A 19,876-nucleotide genomic window follows, 5' to 3' on the forward strand; every position below is an offset into this window, starting at 1 on the left:
ATGTGCGGGCCGTGCACCAAGGCATGTTTAGCCACAGGGTGATCCTCATTACCAACAAACACTGTCTGCCTGTGACCATTCATGCGAATGGACAGTTTGTTGCTGGTCATTCCCACATAGAAAGCGTCACAGTGTAGGCAGGTCAGTTGGTAAATCACGTGGGTGCTTTTACACGTGGCTCTGCCTTTGATCGTGTACACCTTCCGGGTTACAGGACTGGAGTAGGTGGTGGTGGGAGGGTGCATAGGAAGTTCTCCGAGGTCGGCTTCTACCAGTTTTTCCATTCATCTGTAAAGAATTCGCATTAGTATTTTGCAGCTGTGACTTATTAAACTGACAGTTCGATAATATTCACATCTGTCAACACCTGCTTTCTTTGGGATTGGAATTATTATATTCTTCTTGAAGTCTGAGGGTATTTCGCCTGTCTCATACATCTTGCTCACCAGATGGTAGAGTTTTGTCAGGATTGGCTCCGCCAAGGCTGTCAGTAGTTCTAATGGAATGTTGTCTACTCCAGGGGCCTTGTTTCGACTCAGGTCTTTCAGTGCTCTGTCAAACTCTACACGAGGTATCATATCTCCCATTTCATCTTCATCTACATCCTCTTCCATTTCCATAATTTTGTCCCCAAGTACATCGCCCTTGTATAAACCTTCTATATACTCCTTCCACCTTTCTGCCTTCCCTTCTTTGCTTAGAACTGGGTTTCCATCAAAGCTCTTGATATTCATGCAAGTGGTTCTCTTTCCTCCAAAGGGCTCTTTAATTTTCCTGTAGGCAGTATCTATCTTACCCCTAGTGAGATAAGCCTCTACATCCTTACATTTGTCCTTTAGCCATCCCTGCTTAGCCATTTTGCACTTCCTGTCGATCTCATTTTTGAGACTTTTGTATTCCTTTTTGCCTGCTTCATTTACTGCATTTTTATATTTTCTCCTTTCATCAATTAAATTCAATATTTCTTCTGTTACCTGAGGGTTTCTACTAGTCCTCGTCTTTTTACCTATTTGACCCTCTGATGTCTTCACTATTTCATCCCTCAAAGCTACCCATCCTTCCTCTACTGTATTTCTTTCCCCCATTTCTGTCAATTATTCCCTTATGCTCTCTCTGAAACTCTGTACAACCTCTGGTTCTTTAAGCCTATCCAGATCCCATGTCCTTAAATTCCCACCTTTTTGCAGTTTCTTCAGTTTTAATCTACAGTTCATAACCAATAGATTGTGGTCAGAGTCCACATCTGCCCCTGGAAATGACTTACAATTTAAGACCTGGTTCCTAAATCTCTGTCTTACCATTATATAATCTATCTGATACCTTTTAGTATCTCCAGGGTTCTTCCATGTATGCAACCTTCTTTTATGATTCTTGAACGAAGTGTTAACTATGGTTAAGTTATGCTCTGCACAAAATTCCACCAGGCGGCTTCCTCTTTCATTTCTTACCCCCAATCCATATTCACCTACTACGTTTCATTCTCTCCATTTTCCTACCATCAAACATCAGTCACCCATGACCATTAAATTTTCGTCTCCCTTCACTACCTGAATAATTTATTTTATCTCATCATACATTTCATCAATCTCTTCATCATCTGCAGAGCTAGTTGGCATATAAATTTGTACTACTGTAGTAGGTGTGGGCTTTGTGTCTATCTTGGCCACAATAATGCGTTCACTATGCAGTTTGTAGTAGCTTAGCCGCACTCCTATTTTTTTTTATTCATTATTAAACCTACTCCTGCATTACCCCTATTTGATTTTGTATTTATAATCCTGTATTCACCTGACCAAATCTCTTGTTCCTCCTGCCACCAAACTTCACTAATTCCCACTATATCTTCCTTTAACCTATCCAATTCCCTTTTTAAATTTTCTAACCTACCTAGCCAATTAAGGGATCTGACATTTCACGCTCCGACCCGTAGAACGCCAGTTTTATACATCTACGAGTAGTAAAAACCTCATCAAAAAGTTCACAGTTCTTGAAGAATAGAAAGGTACATATGGAACAGACACTGTTACTGCTTTAACACACGGCCTATTGGTGTAACATTTATTTCACTGTTAAGTTGATACAGTGTTGTTGTTTTAACAAATACAGGTTCTTCATCTGAAACTTGGCCATGGACTGACTGACTCATGACCAAGAACTGGGCCCTTATATATCGTCACAATAATAGGCACTGAAACTACATATTGTTTCCAGTTAAATATACAGAAATTACAATTAAAACTTAACTCTCTTAAAGTAAATGAATACATCAAAAAATTGCCTCCTTTTAACAGTTTCTCCTACTGCAAGGGTTAGACTGAATTATTTGTTTAAATCATGAAATTAACATATATAGTTAAGCAAACAATACTTTTGACTAAACTGTTAATTACTTTGGAATTAATTAAGGGCTGGCTTTGCTAACATGTTTTTGAAGAGAGTCAAACAGATTACTACTATTTCGTCTTCCAAATGTTTACAATTATTACAGAATTTATATTTGTTTATATGTCAACAATAGAATTTACATTATGAAACAATTACTGATTTCACCCTATAATAAAAGATCCTGACTAGGGATAGTTAAAATAAATAAGAAAATCAATTACATATACAAAACTAAGCACAAAATTAGATCCAGTGTTATATTCTTTAAAACTGAGGGCCAATAGTTCTCTGATACGAAATGCAGATTATATTCATGTATGTCAATGGTAATCAGTTCAATTTGAAAAAAATGAATTTTAAGGAGACAGATGGCAAAACAAGAGGGGAAGTAAAAATACCCTAGCTTGCTTCATCACAAGTTGTTATTTTGTTTTATGTGGAACTTGACTTTGTTCTCATGCTATACTAAAAACGTTCTTAAAGGCTACATGGGAATTGTTATTCAGTCATGAATCATGTGCATGCAGTTAAAATAAAGGATACAAAAGAGGGCAACAATGGTTAATGTTCCCTGGATCCCGTGCCAGCTCCATGTTCGTGCTGCAGTCATGTCTGCTACCTGGCTGGTGGCCCCATCCAGCTAAGCCTGATGCTCGTGCAATTGTGGCCAGCCCTTTAATCGAGGGTGGGCAGAGGCCCAGCTACAAGATGGTGATGAGAGTACAAGCAACATTTCTCGGTGTAATCCTCTGGCGTTACAGCACTCAGAGCAGGCTCCAACTGCATCCTGCTTGATCCGTGCCCATTGACTGAGCCTGATGCTCCCCCACCCACTTCGAGAAATGATAAAGCCAGAAAAATTAGACAGTCGTGAGTGTGAATTCAACGTCAATCATTTTAGTACAAATTCATGAAACCACAGGCATGTGGCCCTTCAGATAATATTATTGTAGGGAAAAAATCAACCTGAGGTAGTCAGAATACACCGCTTGGTAATGCGAGGGTTTAAGTTAAATGTACAGAAATTACAATTAAAACTTAACTAATTAAATTAAATGAATACATCAAAAAATTGCATCCTTTTAACAGAAATGATAAACCCAGAAAAATTAGACAGTCGTGAGTGTGGTGGCCATCTTTGCAGGTGCAGCACAACACCTGGCACCTTCTTCTTCTGGGTTACATGTGGCAACATGCTGTTTTTTCTCAGCTCCCTTGGTGCCTCATTATGTTTTCTTCTTCCCTTTCTTGTGGTGTACAGCTTCCCTCATTTGTTGCAGCGTAAAACTTTTTTCATTTGTTGCATTTCATTCCTGCATTCTCATGATTCTACACATCGTCTTTTCCATTTCTTCAGGGCACTGGTAGTAGTTTTTGCCATCTCAATCCCCAGTGTCAGTTTACATCTCAAAATGTTTTTCACATTCCCTCGAATAGTTTTCTCTGCCAGTCTGTTCCATTAGTGTGCTTCTACACACACTGTATTTTGTGCCCTTTGAACATCCTTCACATTCAGCTGCGCACTTCGTTCTGTAACATTTTTCTGTTTTCACATTTCTGGGCCTTTCGACTGTTGTTCTTGGCGCCTGTGGTGCTTCTGGCACCCATTCCTATCTCTGCCCTTTGGGCATGTCCTTCTCCCTTATCCACTATCTTCACACATTTTTATTTTCCAGTGATAACTGTACCACTCTCCCAGTGCTGCTGGTTCTCCATTTCTCTTGCAGCATTGTGCCAGAGGCTGCAACGGTCAAGCCCTCTCTGCCAGTGCCACTGCCACCTCGTCGACATCATGTTCACGAGTAGTACCATCACTCTTCCGGTGGTCGCATTGGTCAAGCTCTGTCTCCCAGTGCCACCAATACCCACTGATGCCACGCTGGCCGCTCAGTGTCTTCACTTCACAGACTGCTTTTATGGTTATCCTTACCTGTTTCCAGCAGTGTACATGTGCCTCACTGATTGGCTCCGTCAGTCATGGGGTTTGTTTGTGTTGGCCACTGACTGGTCATCTCTGTCATCTCTGATCCTGTGATCCCTCCTTCTGGACCAATCCAGCATCTAGTTACATCAGTCACACTTTTGGCGCCACAGTTCTCTTGCCTCCCCCCCCCCCTCCCCCCCCACAAAAAAAAAAAAAAAAAAAAAAAAAAAAAAACTTTCTTCAAAGCCTGATCTGGTCCACCCACCATATCTGCAGATACCGCTTCACAGCTTCAAGTCCTGAATTTTGGGGTACAGCATCAGAGCCACCAAAAGTTCCCCTCAGCCTTGGATGCCCTCTGCACCAACTGAGGACATCTGCTGGCACTATGATCTTCTTCTTTGGTTGGCCCACCACCCCCAGCTCAGGTACACTTTTCAGAATCTTTTTCCTAGGACAAAGGGAAGTCAAGTATCTCACTGTTGCTGACCACCTCAGCTTCCAGATATATGTCTGCACGCTGCAGGAAGCCTGCTCTTACTCAGCAGGTGGTCCTCGTTTCAGAGACTGTTTATGCTCCTCACTTGCACATTGTATATTATGGACATGGTACTGATTGCAAACCATACTTTGACAGGCTAAATGCTAGCAGGTGCCATCAGAGGCACCATCATCATTCAGAGGTGGCACCACCACCAGCAATGGCAGCACGGCTATCAAGGGAACTAGCCTGTATCTGTGGGTCATGTGGACTTCAAGCACCCATGGATATTCCTCTGCCTGCTGTGTACATTAGTTATGGCACAACCTAGAGCAGACAGCACTTTCCTCAGCTCTGGGTCAGAAGCTGGCCACAACTGGTGGTCCATCCATTGGAGCTTCCTGCCAAGCATACACTGCATCACATCAACAACTTTGCTAGGACGAACATATCAGTTGTTGTTCTGTTTTCTGTGGAACTTGGTAGTGTTGTGATGCTGTAATGAAATTGTTCTTAAAGGATACCTAGGCATCATCACTTAATCATCACTCATGTGCACAGAATTATGAAGAATAAAGGAGGACGTCAGAAAATGCTTGGAGTGAAATGAAATGAAATGTCATGCGGCTAGGGCCTCCTGTCAGGTAGACCGGTCGCCCGGTGCCAGTCTTTCGAGTTGACACTAATTTGGTAATCTGCCCGCCAATGGGGATGAAATGGTGATGATGAAGACAACACTACACTCAGTACCTGAGCAGAGAAAATCTCCGACATAGCCAGGAATCAACCCCTTAGCATAGCATTCCCTCGCGCTAACTGCTCAGCTATTGGGGAGGACAATGCTTGAAGTAATGCTGAAGACAGGTAAACACCAGACACAGGAAAATAAAAGGAAATACTGTTGTAGTGTGATATTAATTGCTCAAATCATTGATAAAAGCAACAACAACTACAATAACAAATAATGAATGAGCAATTTGAAACAAGACTCTAAAATTATTATTCAGAATGAATAATAAATTTATGAAGTGTGAATAGCTTTTGACACAACTAAGCATCAGATTTTGAGTTTATCCCTTTTTTACATTAAGTACCATGACAGAAAGCAGAAATTATGAAAATTCCTGTGGTTTTCCCCTTTTATCCTTCGTATATTTACTTTCCCTCCCCCCATGAACCATGGACCTTGCCGTTGGTGGGGAGGCTTGCGTGCCTCAGCGATACAGATGGCCGTACCGTAGGTGCAACCACAACGGAGGGGTATCTGTTGAGAGGCCAGACAAACATGTGGTTCCTGAAGAGGGGCAGCAGCCTTTTCAGTAGTTGCAGGGACAACAGCCTGGATGACTCACTGATCTGGTCTTGCAACATTAACCTTGCCTTGCTGTGCTGGTACTGCGAACGGCTGAAAGCAAGGGGAAATTACAGCCGTAATTTTTCCCGAGGACATGCAGCTTTACTGTATGATTAAATGATGATGGCGTCCTCTTGGGTAAAATATTCCGGAGGTAAAATAGTCCCCCATTTGGATCTCCGGGCGGGGACTACTCAGGAGGATGTCGTTATCAGGAGAAAGAAAACTGGCGTTCTACGGATCGGAGCGTGGAATGTCAGATCCCTTAATCAGGCAGGTAGGTTAGAAAATTTAAAAAGGGAAACGGATAGGTTAAAGTTAGATATAGTGGGAATTAGTGAAGTTCGGTGGCAGGAGGAACAAGACTTTTGGTCAGGTGAATACAGGGTTATAAATACAAAATCAAATAGGGGTAATGTAGGAGTAGGTTTAATAATGAATAAAAAAATAGGAGTGCGGGTAAGCTACTACAAACAGCATAGTGAATGCATTATTGTCGCCAAGATAGACACAAAGTCCATGCCGACTACAGTAGTACAAGTTTATATGCCAACTATCTCTGCAGATGATGAAGAAATTGATGAAATGTATGATGAGATAAAAGAAATTATGCAGGTAGTGAAGGGAGACGAAAATTTAATAGTCATGGGTGACTTTAATTCATCAGTAGGCAAAAGAAGAGAAGGAAACATAGTGGGTGAATATGGATTGGGGCTAAGAAATGAAAGAGGAAGCCGTCTGATAGAATTTTGCACAGAGCATAACTTAATCATAGCTAACACTTGGTTCAAGAATCATAAAAGAAGGTTGTATACATGGAAGAATCCTGGAGATACTAAAAGGTATCAGATAGATTATATAATGGTAAGACAGAGATTTAGGAATCAGGTTTTAAATTGTAGGTCATTTCCAGGGGCAGATGTGGACTCTGACCACAATCTATTGGTTATGACCTGTAGATTAAAACTGAAGAAACTGCAAAAAGGTGGGAATTTAAGGACATGGGATCTGGATAAGCTGAAAGAACCAGAGGTTGTACAGAGTTTCAAGGAGAGCATAAAGGAACAATTGACAGAAATGGAGGAAAGAAACACAGTAGAAGAAGAATGGGTAGCTCTGAGGGATGAAGTAGTGAAGGCAGCAGAGGATAAAGTAGGTAAAAAGACGAGGGTTGCTAGAAATCCTTGGGTAACAGAAGAAATATTGAATTTAATTGATGAAAGGAGAAAATATAAAAATGCAGTAAATGAATCAGGCAAAAAGGAATACAAACGTCTCAAAAATGAGATCGACAGGAAGTGCAAAATGGCTAAGCAGGGATCGCTAGAGGACAAATGTAAGGATGTAGAAGCTTATCTCACTAGTGGTAAGATAGATACTGCCTACAGGAAAATTAAAGAGACCTTTGGAGAGAAGAGAACCACGTGTATTAATATCAAGAGCTCAGATGGCAACCCAGTTCTAAGCAAAGAAGGGAAGGCAGAAAGGTGGAAGGAGTATATAGAAGGTTTATACATGGGCGATGTACTTGAGGACAATATTATGGAAATGGAAGAGGATGTAGATGAAGACGAAATGGGAGATATGATACCTCGTGAAGAGTTTGACAGAGCACTGAAAGACCTGAGTCGAAACAAGACCCCTGGAGTAGACAACATTCCATTAGAACTACTGACAGCCTTGGGGGAGCGAGTCAAAACAAAACTCTACCAGCTGGTGAGCAAGATGTATGAGACAGGCGAAATACCCTCAGACTTCAAGAAGAATATAATAATTCCAATCCCAAAGAAAGCAGGTGCTGACCGATGTGAAAATTACCGAACTATCAGTTTAATAAGTCACACCAGCAAAATACTAATGCGAATTCTTTACAGATGAATGGAAAAACTGGTAGATGCAGACCTCGGGGAGGATCAGTTTGGATTGCGTAGAAATGTTGGAACACGTGAGGCAATACTGACCTTACGACTTATTTTAGAAAAAAGATTAAGAAAAGGCAAACCTACGTTTCTAGCATTTGTAGACTTAGAGAAAGCTTTTGACAATGTTGACTGGAATACTCTCTTTCAAATTCTGAAGGTGGCAGGGTTAAAATACAGGGAGCGAAAGGCTATTTACAATTTGTACAGAAACCAGATGGTAGTCATAAGAGTCGAGGGGCATGAAAGGGAAGCAGTGGTTGGGAAAGGAGTGAGACAGGGTTGTAGCCTCTCCCCGATGTTATTCAATCTGTATATTGAGCAAGCAGTAAAGGAAACAAAAGAAAAATTTGGAGTAGGTATTAAAATCCATGGAGAAGAAGTAAAAACTTTGAGGTTCGCCGATGACATTGTAATTCTGTCAGAGACAGCAAAGGACTTGGAAGAGCAGTTGAACGGAATGGACAGTGTCTTGAAAGAAGGATATAAGATGAACATCAACAAAAGCAAAACGAGGATAATGGAATGTAGTCAAATGAAATCGGGTGATGCTGAGGGAATTAGATTAGGAAATGAGACACTAAAAGTAGTAAAGCAGTTTTGCTCTTTAGGAAGTAAAATAACTGATGATGGTCGAAGTAGAGAGGATATAAAATGTAGATTGGCAATGGCAAGGAAAGCGTTTCTGAAGAAGAGAATTTTGTTAACATCAAATATAGATTTATGCATCAGGAAGCCGTTTCTGAAAGTATTTGTTTGGAGTGTAGCCATATACGGAAGTGTAACATGGACGATAACTAGTTTGGACAAGAAGAGAGTAGAAGCTCTTGAAATGTGGTGCTACAGAAGAATGCTGAAGATAAGGTGGATAGATCACGTAACTAATGAGGAGGTACTGAATAGGATTGGGGAGAAGAGAAGTTTGTGGCACAACTTGACTAGAAGAAGGGATTGGTTGGTAGGACATGTTTTGAGGCATCAAGGGATCACAAATTTAGCATTGGAGGGCAGCGTGGAGGGTAAAAATCGTAGAGGGAGACCAAGAGATGAATACACTAAGCAGATTCAGAAGGATGTAGGTTGCAGTAGGTACTGGGAGATGAAGAAGCTTGCACAGGATAGAGTAGCATGGAGAGCTGCATCAAACCAGTCTCAGGACTGAAGACAACAACAACAACAACATTTACTTTCCCAAAAGAGATTTTGGTGAGTTGCATAGCTACTTTCAAAAGCTTCAGTTACTTGGAAACAACATATTGTAGCCACAGATTTAGAAACCAGAAACCACATCACACTTACTGTTGTTACATGCTTAGCTAGTACAGTTGCCACTCCATGGTCTGTGATAATAGCCAGGTTCTCCTTGTCCAGTGCTATCCTGGCCAAGACAGCACATACACCAGCCAAAACATTTGTATCATTAGACGTACGAAGTAAACGTATTGCAATCAACATGCTTCCAGGAATGCTTTTCACCATTTCTCCTGCATCCTATGCACAGGGAGAGGAAACAATTATCGGCTCATCTTGTTTGAATGTGATAATTTCTATGATTTTGTTCAGGGCTATTATTTGCTCAGCAGCTGTGGTACATATTTCAGAATAAAATTCAGTCAGCACTTGCACAAACAAGAAATTTGTTTTGCTTTACTGGTTTCTGCAGATTTATCTGTCATCTTCAGAAGCTGAATTTAGGTTCAGAAGCATAAAGCCATTTCAGTATCTCCTTCACAGAAGCATAGGGCCTTGACAGTGTTGGAAAAAGTACATATTGTATGTAATAATTATCAATCTGTGTTTATAATTATCACAAACAATATTTACATATTTTGACAAGTCATGGTAAAATGCTTCTGTGAAGAAGGGTGAAATGGCATTGCAGTTCTGTGAAGAACGTAGTGAAATCTGCTAACCCAATATTAAGCTTCTGAAGGTGACAGATTAATCTGTTCAAACCAGTAAAGCAAAATACAAGGCTACTACACCCGATTCATTTGTTTTCTAAGTTCTATATTTTTCAAAGTATTACATATACAAATATGATTGATGAATGAAGAGAACTGTAAACTTACAAAATTTGCATTTTGCATTCTACACATGTTCTATAAGTCACCCTCTGGTCATGCAACACATGTCCAAATGGGTAGTCAAATTTTTTTCTTTACCTTATGCAGAAAAATCCCTTCAATGGTCATCACAGCAGCATCGATACATTATCTGAATTGTTCTACTATTCATGGAAGTGGAAGTATGTACACATGGTCCTTAATGTACCGCAAACAAAAGTCTCACAGCATTATGAGAGGCAACCTGTGGTGCGGGCAAGGAAACAGGGCCACATGATCTTCACTGCTGTGCCCAATCCAGTGATATGGAAGTTCATCATTTAGGTAGTGACAAATGTAGATGTTCCAATGAGGAAGTGTCACATCTTAATGGAACATGAAATTCTCAGAATCAGAAGTAAGTTGTGGAAACAATCATAAGTGCAATATATCAAGGTAAGAGGTACCTGTCACAGTCTTTTCACAGAAGAAAAATGGCGCATACTGCTTTGCCTTCAACACTGCACAGAAAACATTAACCTTTGGCATATCTCGTTTGTGTGCTCCACTTTTACAAAGCTTTTCTGTGCCCCACACTTTCATACTGTGGTGATTAATATTTCCAGATAAATGGAAGGTTGCTTTGTTGTTGAATATCAGCTTGGAGGTAAAATGTTAACCCTCAAGTGCTTTCTGAATTATGACGCAAAACTGAAGCACCAGCCATAATCTTCCAGTTTTAATTGTTGCATGAGCTGCAGACAGTACAGTCTGAAATGTAACTGCTGTCTCACAATCTTCCACACAGTTTGCTGTGGTATTCCTAGATCATGGCTTGTGTGGACCGGTAATTTTTTTGGACTGCATATGAAACTTTCACTCACTTTCTTCACAGTTGCATCTGGCAGACTTGGTTGACAGGTACTTTTCTGTTTAGATAAAGAACTAGTGTCCCTATATTGTCAATACCAATGCGCAGTGTTCTGATTACATGGCAGTTTTCTTCCATAATTCCTTCTGAACGCATGTTGCATGATTCTAACAGATAAACATCTTGCATATTCCAACATATAAAAACTCTGTTCTTGCTTTATCACCAATTTCCCAATACACTACACTCATAACACCAACTAGTGAGCATAATGCAAATTCAGTGAGTTTGCAGTTCGTTTCATGCATCAATTACATTTGCACATGTAATACTTCATAAAATATATAAATATAAAGTTGTAAATGAATGAATAATTTACAGTAGCCCTGTAAATTTCCTGATTGTACAATTGACAACTGAATTTTATTCTGAAAATGATTAATTGTGAATATTAATGAATGTCATGTACATTAAGACATCTAACAAACATGTCACAATAGAAATTAATTTCTTAAATGCTAAAAAACATAAAAAGCAGCATAAACAGAAATATTTCCAAATCTTTTACTAAAATTAATCTTCATTGTTCAATACTGCCAACAGTATCAACGGGTTCTTTCTTAACATAAAGCACACAATAAGTCAGAAAAGAATTATAGAACAGCTACTAAATAGACATTCCAGGCAATGAAAGCAAATACACAGTTCGAACTGAATTATAAAAATCTTTATACCTTTAGAAGACAATGCCACAGACGATTCTGAGGGCATATTTAGTATGAAACTTTTAACTTTGTTATCTAAGTATCGAATTACTGACAGAATGTCCTCCTTATTTTGATGGCCTTATCAAAATTACAGGAAACAAATAATCAGCATTAAAATATGTAGGTGTACCTTAAATTCTCGAATAGGCTATAGTTAATTATCTTGTTCCTCGGTACCCACACAGTGAGCTTCTGATTTAAAGTTAATATCATACAACATTAAATTATCAGGAAAAGATAATATTAGATTATGATATGAGTATTACTATTCAAAGTTTCATGGTTGTTAGAACAGAAAGCAAATAATGTAGAAGTTATGACATTATGTACATAAAGACTAACAAACCACTGTCTTAAGTCACGAATATTTACATAAATTGCATTGTTTAATGCTAATACAAAGTGTAAATCTTGTTTTTTTCTAATTGCTGATTTTTAATTTGAACTTACCTTGGAAGAAAATTCCTCATCAAGGCATATTTATTATCAGATTAAATTTTGACATTTCTTTAGACATACTGATTTTCTTATAATAAAGACTAACTCCTGGGGAATGTAAATTCTGTTCTTGGTTTTCATCTGCCTCATGATCTATTATATTTTAAAAGCCATTGCACTCCTAGAGATAGATAACTTCTCAGGTTTTGTTGCAAAAAATTTATGATTTACAAGCAGTGTTCAATGCAACACATTTTTTTTTTCCTTGGACAATTTTATTTGAAAAAAATGGAGAATTTGTTATGGGACATCGTGGAGTTTTTCAACCTCAGCCCATATAGTTTGATGAAGTTCCAATACATGGCAGCACTATAAATAGCTTTCAAAATGGTATCTGTATCAGAGGTGCAGTCCAAGGAGAGAGCTGTCATTGAATTTCTTTTGGTGATAAACCAGAGCACTGCAGATATTCATAAATGCTTGCACAATGTCTACGGAGACCAAGCAGTGAACAAAGGCACAGTGAGCCATTGGGCGACGTGTCTTTCATCATCATAACAAGGTCTCTCAAACCTGTCAGATCACCCTCTTGCCAGCTGACCATACACAGCTGTGACTCCTGCAGGTTGTAATGTGCAGACATTCTCATTCAAGATGACTGACAGATCACAATCACACACCTTGATGCACAACAGAACGTCTCTCTTGGTATTGCTGAGGCACCTGTCCACCAGTTGGAGCCCTCAAACATGTGTCCCTGCTGGGTTCCTCACTGCCCAACAGAAGATCCTAATGATCAATGACAGACCATCTGTGTGCAACTGTTTGTGATCATGAAAATTTTTTGTTCAGCATTGTCACAGGTATTGAGACACAGGTTCATCACTTTGAACTGGAAACAAAATGGCAATCCATACACTGGCACCACACCACCTCTCCTCCGTAGAAAAAAGTCCAAAGTTGCAACCTCAAGCAGTAAAGTGAGGCGATGGTCTTCTAGGACTCTGACACGGTTATTCTGTTTTTTATCCTCACTCATGGTGCAATAATCAACTCAGAAGTGCATTGTATTACTTTCAGGAATTGAAGAAACAACTTCAGCATGTTTGTCACCATAAAAAGTCAAATGAACTTCTCCTTCTCCAAGACAACTCAAGGCCTCACACAAATTTGCCCACCCCAGAGGAGCTCTTACAACTTCCCTGGACTGTTCTTCATCATCCATTCTACAGCCCGGATCTCTCACCTTCTGACTTCCACGTATTTGGCTTAGTGAAAAATGCACACTACAGTAAACAGTACATGGATGATTGAGAGGTAATTGATGCAGCAAGACAGTGGCTCTGATGCTGATCAGCAGAGCAGTACCATGCGGGCATACAGCCCCTCCCAGTAAGGTGGTGTAAGGTCATTGCATTGAACGGAAATTATGTCAAAGTGTAGGGTTTTTTAGCTAGAGGAGTGAGGAATAAAACAGTGTATTGGGAACCATAATAAAACCAATGTGCTTTCAGAAAAAAATATGTGGCATTACTTATTGGCCACCCCTCATAATTATCACATCCCCTATATGTACCCCACTTGCTATATGGTTCAGGGAGTATGCATCAGGAATCTTGAAACTCTATCTAATTTTTTAATAAATTAAAAACAAAGATTCCATGACTTACCAAGCAGGAAAGTGCTGGTAGATAGGCACAATAAAAAAACACACAAACACACACACAAAATTTAAAGCTTCCGCAACCCACAAATGCTTTGTCAGGAAAGAGGGAAGGAGAGGGAAAGATGAAAGTATGTGGGTTTTAAGGGAGAGGGTAAGGAGTCATTCCAATCCCGGGAGCGGAAAGACTTACCTTAGGGGGAAAAAAGGACAGGTATACACTCGCACGCACACACATATCCATCCAAACATATACAGACATATGTCTGCTTGTGTCTGTATATGTGTGGATGGATATGTGTGGGAATTTAAGGAGATGGGAGCTGGATAAACTGAAAGAACCAGAGGTTGTACAGAGTTTCAGGCAGAGCATTAGGGAACAATTGACAAGAATGGGGGAAAGAAATACAGTAGAAGAAGAATGGGTAACTTTGAGATGTGAAATAGTGGGACAGCAGAGGATCAAGTAGGTAAAAAGATGAGAGCTGGTAGAAATCCTTGGCTAACAGAGGATATATTGAATTTAATTGAGGAAAGGAGAAAATATAAAAATGCAGTAAATGAAGCAGGCAAAAAGGAATACAAATGTCTCAAAAATCAGATGAAGAGGAAGAGCAAAATGGCTAAGATAGGTACTGCCTACAGAAAAATTAAAGAGACCTCTGTAGAAAAGAGAACCACTCGCATGAATATCAAGAGCTCAGATGGAATCCCAGTTCTAAGCAAAGACGGGAAAGCAGAAATGTGGAAAGAATATATAGAGGGTCTATACAAGGGCGATGTACCGGAGGACAATATTATGGAAATGGAAGAGGATGTAGATGAAGATGAAATGGAAGATATAGTACTGCATGAAGAGTTTGACAGAGCACTGAAAGACCTGAGTCCAAACAAGAACTACTGATAATCTTGGGAGAGCCAGCCCTGACAAAACTCTACCATCTGGTGAGCAAGATGTATGAGACAGGCGAAATATCCTCAGACTTCAAGAAGAATAGAATAACTCCAATTCCAAAGAAAGCAGGTGTTGACAGATGTGAAAATTACCAAATTACCAGTGTAATAAGTCACGGCTGCAAAATACTAACACAAATTCTTTACAGATTAATGGAAAAACTGGTAGAAGCCGACCTCGAGGAAAATCAGTTTGGATTCTGTAGAAATGTTTGAACACATGAGGCAATACTGACCCTATGACTTATCTTAGAAGACATATTAAGGAAAGATAAACCCATGTTTCTAGCATTTATAGACTTAGAGAAAGCTTTTGACAATGTTGACTGGAATAATCTGTTTCAAATTATGAAGGTGGCGGGGGTAAAATAAAGGGAGCAAAAGGCTATTTACAATTTGTACAGAAACCAGATGGCAGTTACACGAGTTGAGGGGCTTGAAAGGGAAGCAGTGACTGGGAAGGGAGTGAGACAATGTTTTAGCCTTCCCCGATGTTTTTCAATCTGTATATTGAGCAAGCAGTAAAGGAAACAAAAGAAAAAAATCCGAGTAGGATTAAAATCCATGGAGAAGAAATAAAAACTTTGAGGGTCACCAATGATATTGTAATTCTGTCAGAGACAGCAAAGGACCTGGAAGAGCAGTTGAATGGAATGGACAGTGTCTTGAAAGGAGGATATAAGATGAACATCAACAAAAGCAAAACGAGGATAATGGAATCGGTTGATACTGAGGGAATTAGATTAGGGAATGAGACACTTAAAGTAGTAAAGAAGTTTTGCTATTTGGGGAGCAAAATAACTGATGATGGTAGAAGTAGAGAGGATATAAAATGTAGACTGACAATGGCAACGAAAGCATTTATGGAGAAGAGACATTTGTTAACATCTTGTATAGATTTAAGTGTCAGGTAGTTGTTTCTGAAAGTATTTGTATGGAGTACAGACATGTATGGAAGTGAAAAGTGGATGGTAAACAGTTTGGACAGGAAGAGAATAGAAGCTTTCAAAATGTGGTGCTACAGAAGAATGCTGAAGATTAGATAGGTAGATCACATAACTAATGAGGAGGTATTGAATAGAATTGGGGAGAAGAGGAGTTTGCGGCAAAACTTGATTGGCAGAAGGGATCGGTTGGTAAGACATGTTCTGAGGCATCAAGGGATCACCAATTTAGTATTGGAGGGCAGCGAGGAGGGTAAAAATCGCAAAAGGGAGACCAAGATTCACAAGTATGTATGTTGCAGTAGGTACCGGGGGATGAAGACGCTTCCACAAGATAGAGTAGCATGGAGAGCTGCATCAAACCAGTCTCAGGACTGAAGACCATAACAACAACATATTCAAGCATCTGGCAATTCAAGTTTTTCAGCATTCCTGTGCTGTTCTCTCATGAGTTAAATAAACCTGCAGTCATTCATGCTGTCCTTCTTTGAATAGGTTCACTATCCCCTGTTATTCCTGTCTGGTACAGGCACTACAGAATTGAGTTATATTCTACAATGGGAGATACAAGTGTTTTGTAAGTACTCTCTTTCGCAGACTGACTGCATTTCCCAGCATCCTGACAGTGAAGCAAACTTTGAATTCTGCTTTACTTGCCAATGTGGGAATGTGACCAGTCCATTTTGTATATCTACAAATTCTTACACTCAAATTAATGATGATGTAAATAAAATAGAAAGAAACTTCCACATGGGAAAAATATATTAAAAACAGAGTTTCCAAGACTTACCAAGTGGGAAAGCGCCGGCAGACAGGCACAATGAACAAAACACACAAACACACACACAGAATTACTAGCTTTCGTAACCGATGGTAGCTTCTTCAGGAAGGAGAGGGAAAGACGAAAGGAAGTGGGTTTTAAGGGAGAGGGTTAGGAGTCAAGGAGTCATTCCAATCCCGGGAGCGGAAAGACTTCCCTTAGGGGGAAAAAAAAGGACAGGTGTACACTTGCACACACACACACACACACACACACACACACACACACACATATCCATCCGCACATACACAGACACAAGCAGACATATTTAAAGGCAAAGAGTAAGGCCCTTACTCTTTGCCTTTAAATATGTCTGCTTGTGTCTGTGTATGTGCGGATGGATATGTGTGTGTGTGTGTGTGTGTGTGTGTGTGTGTGTGTGTGTGTGTGCAAGTGTACACCTGTCCCTTTTTTTCCCCCTAAGGGAAGTCTTTCCGCTCCCGGGATTGTAATGACTCCTTGACTCCTAACCCTCTCCCTTAAAACCCACTTCCTTTCGCCTTTCCCTCTCCTTTCTGAAGAAGCTACCATCGGTTGCGAAAGGTAGTAATTCTGTGTGTGTGTTTGTGTGTTTTGTTCATTGTGCCTGTCTGCCGGCGCTTTCCCGCTTGGTAAGTCTTGGAATCTCTGTTTTTAATATAATTCTTACACTCAGTTATTTCAAAGAGTTGACTGATTCCACTTATGACTCACTGATATTGTCGTCATAGGAAGCTATATTTCTGCACTTTGTTTAGTACACAATTTTACATTTCTTAACATTTAAAGCAAGTTGCCAGTCTTTGCATGACTTTGAAAACCTTCCAGCATCCAACTGGAAATTTCTGCACCTTTTTTGAGTTAGTGCTCATTATAGTTAACTGCAACACCCATAAAAAGTCTGAGGTTACTATTACTATGAAACATGAACAACATGGGCCCAAACGCACTTCTCTGAGGCACACATGAAACAATTTCTACTTTTGTTGATGACTGTGTATCCAAGATAACATGCTGTGTCTTCCCTACTGCAATCCATTCACAAGTTTTGTTTGCTATGTGGGTATATTCCGACTCTTGTTAGTAAATATTAGTGTGGTACAGACAAGGGAAACTCCCCATTGCGACCCCCATGATATTTAATAGTAAGATGGCTTAGAGGATATTCTGTCAAAAATTGAACACAGATGAAGCATGAAAACATAAAGAAGATGTAATGAACTATGAAAATTAAGCAAAATTAAAACAGTGAATTTTGAATCTCGAGATGTACAACATCAAGTGAACTGGAATAGCCATGGCATCGTGATTACGTGGCTGAGGTGTTGGACTGTGAAGGAGGAAATTCATGTGAAAATCTCCCTTGTGCCCCTTCCACCCTTTTCTTGCACGCAAAATTATGAACTGTCCATCCCATCATTAACGTGTCTGTTCACTATGTTCAAACTTGTGTCTCTGCTGTGGTGTAACATCTGTTTGCAACAGTGAAGTGTAAGGAAAGGACCTCCAGATGTACAAAGATCCTATTTGTTCTACACAAGTACCACAAATTATGACTGTTGCATTCTGTTTTGAAACATAGTTCACACCTGTTTATTTGTTGATTTTATTTCTTTTGGGAGTCTATGCGGCATCTCACCTGCTCTCACTATTCATCACATTTATTTGCAATAGTAATAGATTCTTACCATGACTCATTTCTATAACCAGCAAGACAATTGCCAAGACTACAGAGGCAGAACAGGCACATTAATAAGCGGATGGAACGTTGATAATTTTGTGAAAAAAATGGGGCATGAGGGAGATTTGAACATGGATCTCCTGCATTAGAGTCCAATACTATGATCACACAACCATGATGCTGTGGCTCTTGCAATTTGCCTGATGTTATGTATCTTTTGCTTGGACCATTCACTGTTTCTATTTTGCTTATTTTTTCACAGTGCAGTACACCATCTTCCTATTTTCATGCTGGATTTGACAGGTTATGCACTGGCCAATTTTACCACTAAATCTGAGGTCATGTGATGGGGAGTTTCCCATGCAAATAAAATGTTCTTCAGAAGTCAATAAATTTTGCATCTACCTGATTGCCTTGATCCATGGGTTTCGGGATGTCATATAAGGAAATGACGAGTTGGGTTCTGTGTGACAGATGCTTGAAGAATCCATTCTTGTTGGCATGGAGGAAATAATTCTATTCAAGATATCTCAATGTATTTGATATAAGAATATGTTGTAGGATTTTTTGACAGTTGGATAACAATGAGACAGGATGGTTGGTAGTTTTGTGGATTACTTCTGCTATCCTTCTTGTAGACAGTTGAGACCTGTGCTTTCTTCCAACCACTCCCCACAGTTTCTTATTTAAGGTATATAAAGTATATGATAGTTGAAACAGAAGCTAACTCATCTGCAAATTATATATGACATAATCCATATCATTTCAGGCAGGGGGTTTACCTGCATAGTCTCAGATGTTATTGAACTTATCGTATGTTAAATCATGGAGTAAATAAGAAACACGTATTTTTTTGTTTTCTCCAAAAGGATTCCAGCCCTGAGATACAGGCCTCCAAAGATGACACTGCGAACACCATTTTCAAGATGTGAATTTTGAAATATTTTTAAAATGTTGTACTTCTGTAACGGTTCTAGATATTTTGTTAGAATTTTTTATTTGAAAGATAATTGCTTTATGATTACAGTGGTATCCTCCATTTGGACATTTCTATCAAAGTTCTTTTACTGCCACCTTTTGAATTTTTTTATAATTAACAGAAAAAAAAGTTTTTCAGAAATGCCAGTCCAGTAAAGTTAGATTTTTTCTGTTGATTAGTACCATGTAGTACTATATTCTCTGTAAAGGAGCACTTCCACTTTTAAGTTGGACATATTTTATTTTAAAAAAATATTTTTTTAACTTTAAAGGGTAATGTATGTCTTCACTGAAACTATATTTTACTAATTTCTTTGTTACAATGTTTATTTATATTGTCTTTGTTGCAGTTATTTCTTTTCATTTTCATTGTTGCAGATATTTCTTACGCTTTGTTGTAGTTTCTTGTAAGTTTCTTTGTCATGGTTGATCATTTCAGATTTCTATATAGTACTTGCCTGCGAAAAGCAAAGGTCCCGAGTTTGAGTCTCAGTCGGGCACACAGTTTTAATCTGCCAGGAAGTTTCATATCAGGGCACACTCCGCTGCAGAGTGAAAATCTCATTCTGGAAACATCCCCCAGGCTGTGGCTAAGCCATGTCTCCACTATATCCTTTCTTTCAGGAGTGCTAGTTCTGCAAGGTTCGCAGAAGAGCTTCTGTAAAGTTTGGAA

At 39.4% G+C, this 19,876-nt stretch overlaps 1 protein-coding gene across 2 annotated transcripts in view; it reads right to left on the minus strand.

Annotated features, from left to right (window-relative positions):
- The window catches only part of LOC126272592 (armadillo repeat-containing protein gudu-like), a 188,934-nt gene that overhangs the window by 34,556 nt on the left and 134,502 nt on the right, over positions 1-19,876 (minus strand). The window contains exon 9 of one of the 2 annotated variants that reach the window (XM_049975521.1): positions 9,363-9,554. The exons of the other annotated variant lie outside the window; for it this stretch is intronic. Coding sequence (XP_049831478.1) covers positions 9,363-9,554 — 192 coding nt within the window. The remainder of the gene's footprint in view (positions 1-9,362; positions 9,555-19,876) is intronic. 2 annotated transcript variants of the gene reach the window in all.

The sequence above is a fragment of the Schistocerca gregaria genome, chromosome 5 (genome assembly GCF_023897955.1).
Source record: "Schistocerca gregaria isolate iqSchGreg1 chromosome 5, iqSchGreg1.2, whole genome shotgun sequence".
NCBI classification, from domain to species: Eukaryota; Metazoa; Arthropoda; class Insecta; order Orthoptera; family Acrididae; genus Schistocerca; species Schistocerca gregaria.